This window comes from Bufo bufo, chromosome 6 (genome assembly GCF_905171765.1).
Source record: "Bufo bufo chromosome 6, aBufBuf1.1, whole genome shotgun sequence".
In the NCBI taxonomy this organism is placed as follows: Eukaryota; Metazoa; Chordata; class Amphibia; order Anura; family Bufonidae; genus Bufo; species Bufo bufo.
The window spans coordinates 166,974,066-166,986,832 of record NC_053394.1 but is presented as its reverse complement, the minus strand read 5'-3'; the positions used below and the strand labels follow the sequence as shown (position 1 = coordinate 166,986,832).

Below are 12,767 nucleotides of genomic sequence, written 5' to 3'. Positions count from 1 at the left end.
CCAGTCCCAGGTCCAGGCCGGACTGGAAAAAAGACAGAACCATGGGGAGAGAAAAAGTCAGAGTGGGGAATGCACAGCTTCCCACAGAACCCCAGACAAAAAAAACATAAGTCTTACGACAGATCCTGGACGAAATACAGCCAGGAGCGGACAGTAGCGAACCCGCTGGAGTCGCCTGGCAAGCGGGCGAAAACCCAATGTGATCAGGCGCAGACCAGTAACACGGGCAGAAGTCGACAAAACTGGTCCCGTCAGCCCCCGAGCAACGTTGTCCCGTATCCACCCGAGTGGGGGAGCAGAAGGACAGACGGAACGGAACCAAAGGGTCCGCCCAGTATCCGCCAGATGCCAGGACAAGACAGGCTAAAGTCCATGCTGATGTAGCCATGTTCTACAGTCCCGGTGTGGGAGATCAAAGGACAATCTGGACCGAAAGGTAGTCCCCCCAAGTTACCGAGAAGGTAAATCTACAGCAGGACCATTGTCTTAGAATGGACCACGCAATCTGCACTCAGCGGGAGGACAGAACGCGGTAGACTCGGTAAATAGGCACAGCTAATACAGCCAGTGTGAACAAGGGAGACAGTACGAGGCCAAAAGGAACACCGGAACCATCCACATGAACAACCATGCTCTCCCCAGAGGGGAGGACAGTGAAGGAACAGCCTCTGAAGTCTGGCGGGACAGAAGCCACATCGGAGTGATCTGTACCGAGCGGGAGCCAAACAGAGCCGGCGAGATAAGGTAGTCGAGACAGAGGCCGGCATAACCCCCTCCAACCAAACGGAGGAGTGGGCAACAGGGAAGCCATAGGACAGCTCAAAAGCAGAACCCTGCTACACTGTGAGATGCCCGGTTCACCGCCTCGCAGAAGGCGAATATCCTGAAGAACCCAAGGTGGAGGTCCTCCGACCTGGGTAATCGAGCACCCAAGCGAATTTGGGTGACCTTCCCGAGAAAAGCGGCCCGCACCTGGTAGCAGATCAGACTGAAGCGTAGAGGCACCAAGAGGAAGGACTCATACCACACTACATCCGAAGAGGAGGAAATTGCAGCAGGCAAGGGAACCGCAGTCCTGCCAGAGCCAACGAAGAATTCGAGGGGCGCTCCAGACAACAGCACTCTCGACCATGTGACCACTAGCGCAGGGAAGCAATACCGCGGAAGGACGAATGGGCACGCATCTAGGAACCACGAACACTCCCTGGGATGAAGGGCCAACTAAATGAATGAGTACCACCCAGCTCCGTGCAGCAGAGAGCAAGTAGAGCCCGTCCGGGTCAGGTGGACAGAATGAACTCCTTAGAGACGAGTGCAAGGCTTGCGACAAGCATCCTATCCCAAGAAAACAAAAGTATGCCGCAGGAAGCAGATGAGGCATACGTACGAGCAGCCCGTAAGCAGTGAGAAGGCCAACCCACCTACAGGAGGAGAAGGCATACACGGCCCAAACAACGCACAAGAACGTCCGCTCACTGCAAAAAGGTTAATTCAGCGAAAAAGGGGGCTCACCACAGAGTGCCACAGCATGTACGTAATTGCAAAGTGCAACCTGCAAGGGAGTTATGCACAAGCCTAGTATAGCATGCGATGGAACGCAAGCAGTCCGCCCCGAAAGGGGGGAAATTGTATCTGGCAAACTGCAGTCGGCAAGAGTGCAAAGGCCGGTCCCAAAAGGGAGTGATGCCTAAGGCCGTACCTACTTCAGAGAAGCAGGACATACCCTATAATCCAGCAGGAACGCAGGAGGTCCACCTAGTGAAAGGGGAACATGCACAGGGTTATCCTAGCATTAAGTGAGTGTGCAATAATACACCCAACACTGACTTAGCGAGAGTGCAACTACTCTGCCAATGAAGGGGGACATGTACAAGTCCAGCACAGCCATACAAGGACAGCCGTGAATCTCATGAACGTGCCAAATTCTGCCCATGGAATGTGGGGTGGTCACGCACAAGGCCAGCACCGTATCCAATGGGAGTGCAAGCGTTCCACCCATGCTAGAGGGCCATGCTCATGGCCAGCAAGGTATCCGGTGAGAGTGTAGCATGCCGCCCAGAAAAAAAGGGGGGGTAATGCACATGGCCAGCATCTCATCCAGGGAGAGTGCGTGCACCCGCCATGTATGGGAGTCATACACATGGCCAGCAACGTACTGGTGAGAGACAAACACAGTCAGTGAGAATGTGTGTATGTCACCTGAGGAAGGAAGGCATGCCCCTGGCAGGCAGCGAATCCAGCGAGAGTGCGTACACCGCCCACGGAAGAGGGGTCATGCATATGGCCGACAGCGGATCTAGCGAGAGTGCAAGCACCCCGCCATGTATGGGGTACATGCACATGGCCAGTAACGTACCTGCGAGAAAACAACCACAGACAGAGGGATGTATGTATGCTGCCTGAGTCATGCCTATGGCCGGCAGCGAAACCAGTGAGAGTGCAGCATAGTAACATAGTACATAAGTACATCATAGCCCATCAGAGAGAGTGCAGCGTTCCGCCTATGGAAGGGGGTCGTGCACATAGCCAGTACCGTATCCGGTGAGAGTGCAGTATTCCGCCTAAAAAGGGGGGTCATGCACATGATCGGCAACTAATCCAGTGAGAGCGCTGCGTTCCGCCCATGGAAGGGGGTCACGCACATGGCCGGCAGTGAATCCAGTGAGAGTGCAGCGTTCCGCCTAGAGAAGGGGGTCGTGCACATGGCCGGCAACAAATCCATAGAGAGTGCAGCATTCCGCCTATGGAAGGGGGTCGTGCACATGGCCAGCACCGTATCCGGTGAAGGTGCAGTATTCCGCCTAAAAGGGGGTCATGAACATGGCCAGCCGGCAGCCAGGGAGAGTGCAGTATCCCGCCTAGGAGGGGGGGATGCACATGGCAGGCACCATAACTGGAGAGATGACGAATGCTGCCTACGGAAGGGCCGCATGCACTTGGCCAGCGCCGTATCCTGGAAGAGGGCAGGAAAACCGCCTAAAAGGGGAAATGCCCTAGCAGCGACGCAGGTTGGGAGCGCAACACTATGCCGCCTGTGGAAGGAGGGCATGCAGACATGCAGCACTACTGATGAGGCTGCAGCGTCCTGCGCAGTCCAAAAGAAATCTGTTATTATTATATATATATATATATATATGTATTTATTATTATTTCTTCATTTTTTTTTTTTTTTTTTAAAAACACAGCCTCTCTGAGGCTAAAGGGGGCCACCATATAGGGGCACAGTAGTCAGGAAAAAGGGGGGCCAGCCATACAGGCCCATTTGGATCCGGCCTGTACCCAAAGGGTTAACATGGATCCGGCCTGGAGGGCGGCGCTGCGATCCCCTGGGGCGGAGGAACCTCCCGGCGGGAAGAATTTGCGCCTGGAGAAGTTCCCGCCCCCTCCACCAGAGGCCGGAATTTTGCGGCCTAGTAGGCCGTGAAGCCGGGGTCTAAATTTTGCGGCGCCCGGTATATACCGCCGGGACCTGAGGCGGAGCGGCGCATCAAACCGGCCGCGGGTACCCACCCCGCGGGCGGGTCGGAATTGCGGCCCAGCAGGCCGCGAAGCCTGGGCCAAAATTTACGGAGCCCCACCGACCGTCACCGACCGTCGGCCGGGGCCTGCTGGGCCTAGAAGTCAAGCCCAAAGCCGGCCGCGGGAGCCCACCCCGCCGGCCGGAAGAGTCAGGGGCCCAGAATGGCGGCTTGCCGGCCGCGGGAGCCCACCCCGCCGGCCGGAAGAGTCAGGGGCCCAGAATGGCGGCTTGCCGGCCGCGGGAGCCCACCCTGCCGGCCGGAAGAGTCAACTGCTCGGCATATTTGAAGAGTTTGGAGGAATATACAATTTTAAGATCAATTATAGTAAATCTCAGGCCCTTAACGTCACCTGCCCCCCAGGTGCGGTCCGAACATTAAAGCGTTCGGCCCCATTTGCCTGGGCGTCTCGCTCTATCCAATATCTAGGGATTCACAAATCGGCTAATCTCAACAAACTGTTTAGTTTAAACTACATCCCGTTACTTAAAGAGACTAGACAGCATCTACAGTCATTAAAATTACCCTTTATATCATGGATAGGGAGAAAGAATTACCTCAAGACGTATATAGTTCCCAAGTTCATCTATTTACTATGCACACTCCCGATCTGGTTGCCTGGCTCCTACTTCACAGATCTCAAGAAAATGTTCACACCCTTCATTTGGAAGGGGAAAAGAGCTAGGATAGATTATACAACCCTCACCAGGGAAAAAAGGTTTGGGGGTTTTCGGTTGCCAGACATTTGCTTATACTATAAGGCCGCACAGCTAATTAGGCGATTTAACTTATTAGCAAATCAATCATCCTCAATATGTTTACAATTAGAAACTACCCTTCTCTCCTATAGAGAGCAACTCTCTTTTTGGGGTATTCGCCCCTGCTTGTTTAATTTGGCCAATGTGGAAAGGAATGCTGACAGAATGGTCTAAACTATATGCGAGCAATGACTTGAGGTTCCCGCATCCAGCCCTCCCATTGACACTTTTACAGGCTTATCTTCATGATGATAGAGAGGCTCCTTCTGGAGTATGGGCTGCTCTCCAGGGGCTCACCCTAGATTGCATTCGCAAGTCAGGTGGGGTTCGGGATTGGAATGTCATTTTAGATCTACCCCAGGTTAAAAACTCCATGTTCCTACACCTGATAAGCTTTCGCAGTGACATCAAAACACTTAAATTACCCCCTACCCCCGCTGACCCCCCACATGGCTAGAAAGAAAAATAGGATTTAAACCTCCCGAACGTAGAACCCTGTCCATCATGTACAAAAAGTTGCTCTCCTCCACACCTCCAGCCCTTCATTATCTAGATGCCTGGGAATAAGAACTTTCTATAAAGCTCACTGCACCTGAAAAGGCTGCAATTTTAGCCAACTCCCACGGCTTTTCGCCGTTTCATATAAACTCTTAACAAGGTGGTACAAAACACCCGTATTTTTACACAAGATAAATCCGGACATTCCGGACACTTGCTGGAGGTGTGGAGTAGACTCAGGCTCTCTACTTCATATTTGGTGGAGCTGCCACAAGATACGCCCATTTTGGTCCAAAATTGAGCAATACATAAACCAGATATGCTCCCCACAACCTCCGATCCAATTGGACCCTAAGCTGACCCTACTATGGTGTCCCAATTCTCATTCCGGCGAAGAACTGCCTTTTGACAACCCTCATCACTGCAACTAGACTATTAATCCCACTAAACTGGAAATCTGACTCACCACCTCTGAGGCCGGGATGGGAAAAGTTGACCAACTGTTCAGATTTGAGGAATTGGCCTCTTGGGAACTGGGCTCTCGTCAAAAGTTCCTCGAACTGGAAAACTGGAAAAAAATTCAGGAGCCTCTGCTGATTTGTGCGCGACCGCAAAACCCCCACCCCCCCACACAATATTGTACATCCTTTTCTCTCTCCCCCCCTTTTCTCTCTTCTTCTCCCCCTTGTCTTCAATTGGCCATTGTCTATTGTCGTTGTGATTTCTATACATAATCTACCTGCAGCCTATAGTCCTCCATCCGAGGCCTTGGTCTCCTCGAAAGTCTCTGACACCGAATGTATGCTAAACTCTTGAAAATATGGTTCTTTATTTGCCTTATTTTAATGATTTAGAGCTATTTGTGTACTACCATGTATCGAACCATGCGATTGTATACTTCATGTTTTGTACCCTATAACTATCATTGCACTGTTTCATGTGTCCGAGATGATATTTTATGAACGTGAGTTTTCTACTCTTCCAATAAAAAGAAAATTGGTAAAAAATGGTGTGCCGGAGTTCCCAGAGTGAATACAGTGATGGTCATGCATCTCTATGATTCTTGGCTTCTCCTTGGCAGTTCCACAGAGTTGAATAGATAGGTAATAAATTCTTATGCTGGGACAACCCACAGGTTTTAAAAATGTTGACTAAGGGCAGGACATGTGATAAATAACATACTCCTGCTTAATTCCATGCAACTCCAGCGTTACTGGTCTTTGTTTACTTGTCCTGCACTGACAAAGTGCCATACATGGACATGACCCAGGCAGTCAATCAATAGCTGCAGCATGAGATCACAGCATATCATCAGTACAGGACAAGTAACCAAAGAACAGCGAGTATTGGTCCTTGAAAAAGAGAAAAAGTAAGTACGGTAAACCCTTGAACTTAACAACCTGAGATAATCTTTTAGCAGCAATTAATTCAACCAAACCTTTATTTTAGCTGCAAATAAGATTTATACAACATTGAGAATAAATTTTGTGCCATTCCTTCCTGTATTTCAGTTCCTCCATATTTCTGGGATGTCTTGAGTGCACAACCCTCTTCAGGTCATGACCTAGCATCTCCATAGGGTTAAGGTCAGGACTGGGACTTGGCCATTCCAAAAGCAGCAAAGCAACCCCAAACCATGATCTTCCCTCCACCATCCTTCAACAGTTGAGACGAGGTTTTGGTGTTGGTGTGCACACCATGTTTCCCTTGTAAACACATGTGTAAAGGAAAACTGGCTTAGTTGCCCATAACAACCAATCAGATTCCACCTTAAATTTTTCACATTTGGAAGATAAAAGGTGGAATCTGATTGGTTGCTATGGTCAACTAAGCCATTTATTCTTTACAGCAGTTGTGATAAATCTCCGTCAGTATAAGCATTTGCGCTAAAAAGTTCCACTTTTGTCTCATCTGTCTATGGAACATTTCTTAAAGGCATTGTGGAACATCCATGTAGTCTCAGACAAACGTCAGATAAACCACAATGTTTTTTGGATAACAACAGCTTCCTTCCTGGTGTCCTTCCATGAACACCAGTGGTTTTCTAACAATGGACATGTGAACAGATGTTTGGGCAGTTTGTAGAGTCTTCTGTACATCTTTTGCTGTTTCCTTGGGTTCTTTCTCACCTCTTTCAGGATTGGCTGCTATGCTCTTGGAGTGATCTTAACAGGATGCCCACTCCTAGGGAGAGTGGCAACCGTCCTTAATCTTCTCCATTTGTATTCAGTTAACTGTGGATTGATGAACACCAAGGCCTTTAGCAATGTTTTGTATTTTTTGCAGCATCATGCTTCTCTATAACATGTCTTCAAGCCACGGTTCACACTAACCATTATTCTTGGCTTTTCCAGCCCTTATTTAATGGTCAAAGCATCTGTGAAACTCACACTTCCAATTTCATCTCCTTAACTGAAACATATTTTGCCAATCGGCTCTTAAAGGGGTTGGCCACTTTGTAATAATTATAGGTTACTTACTGATTTAATGTCCCTGCTCCTGTTATCTTCTGCAAATTTCTGCCGTAGTGTTTCTGCCCACTTGTTGTAGGAGGGGGCTGCTGCTCCTGTATACAGTGTCTGTGCACATAAATTACTGTATCAAAATACGAAGCTGAACTCTGCTTCGTAAGGAGGCACAAAGCAGAGTTCAGCTTAGTATTTTGATACAGTAATTTATGTGAATAAATAAATAGACACGTGATAAAAGTGGGACGAAATAAGTCTTGCAATATTTACAGAAACTTCGGAAAGACCTTTGCAGAGGACATACATTTTACAATAGGACAGAACCCATATTAATGACGTTTTTAAATGAATCGGGTACAGATACAGCAATCCAAACCCGATTCACTCAACCCTAGTCCTAGCAGTCAAACTGTCACTAATCAGACACTTATTACCTACACTGTAAAATGGTGATATGCTGTCAATTCTGTGCCATAGCAGGCTGGTTTTAAATCTGTAGAGAAACAGATGGGCGCACCATAGGGTAATTCTGTGGGTGTATAATGGTGAACAAAAAGAATTGGCAAGGCTCACCTTGTGTGGTTGTGCGGATATAGGCACAACACTATTGTAGGTATTTTCAAACAAGCCTGGACGTCTGGATATGGCGGTCTGCAGCCTCGGGACCACGAGGGATCTTCAAAAGGAGAAGCCTGGAGCCCCCAAGAAGATAGTAGTGCAAGAAAACAGGGACGTGTTTTGTTTTCTTGCAATTCTGTGCCATAACCTACTTTTTAGGGTAAAGTTTAGTTTCATCAAGTATTCTAGCTCCCATTCCTCATTGGATTGTTTCCAATTGTTTTCTCTTATCCCCCAGGCTTGAATCTTACTTCCTGGTTTGTCATAGGACTGCTGACCCATCATGCCTTAGGGCAGTGAGATGCGTCCTGACATTATCAGAATATGTGACACTAACCAGTTCATTTTCTACCTCCACATATTTAAAATGCTCTGTGTAACTGGGTTTATAATAGACACAACTTGGCTTAACGTCCATCATTTGTTAGAGCAAAATTCATCTTTATGTTCATCTTCCTCTCTGTCTATTATCTGTCTGCCTGTCTATCCATCCATCTATAACTGACATGTAACTGATACTGCACATAGAGTGGTTATTGAAGAGAAGGAAAAGAAGTGCTGTGAGCATGTGCGTCCTGTATTACAAGGCTCCACTACAGAACGTAACCAACAGCAACTGAAAACGAAACTGATTTGCCACAGGGTGCAATGGTAGACTAATAATTTTAGAATAAGACAGTTTTGATAAATGGTGGTATCTGGGGAAAGTGATATAATTGTGATATCTGTTGGGCAGGATACATTTATATTAGTGGCACAACCTCTTTGATGACTCACAGCTACCTTAAAAGAATATAGACATGAGCCAAGCATAAAGTAATGGAGGTACAGCAACACATTATTATAACCAGATATATTTTGTATATATATTACAAAATCAATTACAGTGGTCCCTCAAGTTACAATATTAATTGGTTCAAGGTTGACCATTGTATGTTGAAACCGTTTTAAGTTGAGTAATTGGTTCCAAAGCCCCGAAATGTCATCCAAGATAAGAGAAAATGATTTAAGATTTAAGAAAAATAAGCAGATAACTAAGACAGAAAGAATAAGTCCTTACATGTAACAGTCAGGAATAGCTGCTAACTACTAACTAATACAGCTAGTTTACCAGAGAAGTGGCCTTGATTGGTTGGATCTGAGTCTGAGGAATTGTACGTTGAGTCTAGTTTTAACTGACGATGGGTCAGAAAAGACCATTGTATGTTAAAAATATTGTATCCTGAGGCCATTGTATCTTGAGGGATCACAGTATATTGTAATCATGTTAGCCAAGAGGTTATTGCATTCTGTCTCAGATCTTCTCAGAGTTCCTGGCTGCACTGTATTGCCCCATGTACATTAATACTATGAATGTATGACATTTTGGATATCGTTGGTCATTCCTGTGGGCCATGACTCTTTGAATGCTCCTTCAATTGACTTTTATACGGAAAATGTTTACCACATTGTATGCAGAAGAGCTGCCGTCTGACTGTGTGGATTTTCCTGTGTATATTATAATTTGACTTTGTGGTAAACCCTTTACCGCAATCAGGACAATTGTATGGCCTCTCTCCAGTGTGGACTCTTTGGTGAATGATTAGATGGTTTTTCTGTTTGAAGCTGCTGCTGCACTCAGAACAGCTGAATGGCTTTTCAGTGGTGTGGATCTTTTTATGGTTTATAAGCCCAGAGACTGTACTAAAGGCTTTCCCACAATCAGGGCACAGAAATGGTTTCTCACCTGTGTGAATTCTCTGATGCTTCACAAGCTCCCCTTGGTGAGTAAACCACTTCCCACAGTCACTGCAGATATATGGCTTTACATCAGCATGACAATGCTGATGTCTAAGAAGACCAGCATTGTGAGTGAAGCTTTTCCCACAGATAGAACAGCAAAATGGCTTATCTAGGGCATGAAATCTCTGATGTTTCAAAAATTTGTGCTCATTAACAAAACACCTCCCACAGTCAGAACAGGTCAAAGTCTTATCTCCATTATGTGTCTGCTGGTGACGGATAAGGTTATCTTTTCTGGAGAAACACTTTCCACAATCTGAGCAAGAAAACAGTTTTGTTTCCATGTGGATTCTTTTATGCTCTGCAAAGTTTGACTTATTGGAAAACTGTTTTCCACACTCGGAACACGTGAATGGTTTTTCTCCAGTGTGAATTCGTTGGTGTATGATAAGTTGAGAGGTACAAGAAAACTGCTTATTGCATTGAGAGCAATAGGGATGTTTGTCAATTTTATGGACTTTCCTATGGGCCAACAGGTCTGACTTAAAAGAAAACTTAGCTCCGCACTTTGAGCAAGATGATTTTCCTGCCTTCAATGACCTGTCAATGTTGTGGGATTTGATCTGGTGCACAAAAAGATCTGACTGAGAGAGAAACTGCTCCCAACAGATAGAACAAGTTGGCTTCTTTCCTTTGTGAGCTTCTCGATGCTTTACAAAATTCCCATGATTCTTGAAACTTCTTTGGCACACAGGACATGTGTACATTGTCTTTGCAGTTTGGGAAGATGGGAATGAGAATTTTATGTAATTGCTGCCTTGCACTAGTTGTGAGGGTTTCTCAGTTCCTACAGTAGCCTCATTACTTTCTAAGTACTCTCCAGTATAAGTAAAAGCATAAATCTCATTTTCTACCAAACTGCCTCCTTCACATAATGATTCCTCCTTGACATTTGTAGGTATATATTGTTGCATTAGGTTTGTTGGTGTACAAACGGTGAGGTCTGTGAGGTTACCTGTTCCACTTGAGGTTGATTTATTCCTAATATGAGATTGATTCTGTTGAGTATGCCCTGTGTGTGTATAAACACTGGTGTTTGTAAGATTTTCTTCTTCCCATAAGGGTTGTTCCTCCTTCATATGAGTAGATAGATATTGATTTTTGGGTCTATAAATGGCAGGGTCTGTGAGGGTACTTATATCACACGAGACTGGTTCCTTCTTTATATCAGTAGGTTGATATTGTGTATTATCTGTGGCTGTAGACATGTTGAGGTCTATGAGGTTTCCTCCACAAAATGAGATTGGGGTATCTTTAATATGAGCAGAGGAATTGCTGTCTATAAGATCTACATCCTCCCATGAATCTGCTTCCTCCTTAATATGAGGAGAAGAATGAAGAAGTGTATGTCCTGTGGGTGTATAAATATTAGTAGCTGGTAGATAGGAATCACTTGAGACTTGCTTCTTAATATGAGGAAATTCTTCCTCATCTAGAGCAGATGAATAGGTCTTGTTGCTTCTGGGTTGCTCTTCAGGAAAGATCGTGTGTTCAGCAGCCATGTTCTTCTTAGTGTTTGCCAAATATGTTTCAGATTTTCTTGTGCATTTAACTCTTGCACAACTTCATGAAAACATGAATAGGTTAGTTTTCTTGTGTACATTGTTGGTCTTATCTGTTAAATAAAATACACAGTGATGAATACACATAACTTCAAACGGATGTAATGACACTGGTTTAAGAAATATTTATCTGTTACTTACATGATTATCTAAAATCCTGTATCAGGTAACACAGTCTGTTCCAGATGGTCATCTGGAGATGCACAGTTGCAAGACATAGCCTACTAGTAAGTATTTCAATGCAAGCAGCAAATATATGGCAACTATACCAGTATCCGGAGACTGATTGCTTCCCTGTCATGGAAGAACAGACCTTTATCTAAATAGATATCTGTCTAATCTAAGTGTCAACGTTGTATTGGTGATGCTGTTTGACAGGTAGAAGAGCTTTAAAGGCCTCCATACACCCTAACCCTTACAATACAGTCGGCTTAACATTTTTGGCAAAATGGGGCAACAATCTAAAGTGTATGAAGATCTCCTGACTGTCTTCCAAGAGATGATGTAGTGAAAGAGATGGATCTGAAGAATTGAATTTTAATGCACAATCCTTTTGTTCTCCTGAAAGATAAGCCACTTTCAGCCACTTCTTTCCCAATTTAACCCCTTTGGGACACAGCCTTATTTCACCTTAAACCCCAGGCCATTTTTTGCAAATCTGACCAGTGTCACTTTAAGTGGTGATAACTTTAAAATACTTTGACTTATCCAGGCCATTCTGAAATAGTTTTTTCGTCACATATTGTACTTCATGACACTGGTAAAATGAAGTCCAAAAAATTCATTTTTATTTATAAAAAAAAAGAAATTTACCAAAAATTTGTAAAAAATTGCAAATTTCCAAGTTTCAATTTCTCTACTTCTATAATACATAGTAATACCTACAAAAATAGTTATTACTTTACATTCCCCATATGTCTACTTCATGTTTGGATCAATTTGGGAATGGTATTTTATTTTTGGGGGATGTTACAAGGCTTAGAAGTTTAGTTTCAGGTCTGAAGTCACTTTGTGAGGCTTACAAAATAGAAACCACCCAAAAATGACCCCATTCTAGAAACTACACTCCTCAAGGTATTCAAAACTGATTTTACAAACTTTGTTAACCCTTTAGGTGTTGCACAAGAGTTATTGGCAAATGGAGATGAAATTTGAGAATTAGAATTTTTTGGCAAATTTTCCATTTTAATCCATTTTTTCCAGTAACAAAGCAAGGGTTAACAGCCAAACAAAATGCTATATTTATTGCCCCGATTCTGTAGTTTGCAGAAACACCCCATATGTGGCCATAAACTACTGTACGGGCACACAGTAGGGCGTAGAGGGAAAGGATCGCCGTATGGTTTTTGGAAGGCAGATTTTGCTGGACTGGTTTTTTGACACCATGTCCCATTTGAAGCCCCCCTGATGCACCCCTAGAGTAGAAACTCCATAAAAGTGACCCCATCTAAGAAACTACACCCCTCAAGGTATGCAAAACTGATTTTACAAACTTTGTTAACCCTTTAGGTGTTCCACAAGATTTAATGGAAAATAGAGATACAATTTAAAAATTTCACTTTT

General features: G+C 44.9%; 2 protein-coding genes across 2 annotated transcripts in view; both read right to left on the bottom strand.

The window, feature by feature from the left end:
- LOC121004097 (gastrula zinc finger protein XlCGF26.1-like) overlaps positions 1–12,767 on the bottom strand; it is a 705,032-nt gene that overhangs the window by 541,335 nt on the left and 150,930 nt on the right. The window lies entirely within an intron of this gene.
- The window catches only part of LOC121004101 (zinc finger protein 883-like), a 38,679-nt gene continuing 34,803 nt past the window's right edge, over positions 8,892–12,767 (bottom strand). The window contains exon 3 of the mRNA XM_040436205.1: positions 8,892–11,257. Coding sequence (XP_040292139.1) covers positions 9,240–11,144 — 1,905 coding nt within the window. The 5' untranslated portion in view covers positions 11,145–11,257 and the 3' untranslated portion in view covers positions 8,892–9,239. The remainder of the gene's footprint in view (positions 11,258–12,767) is intronic.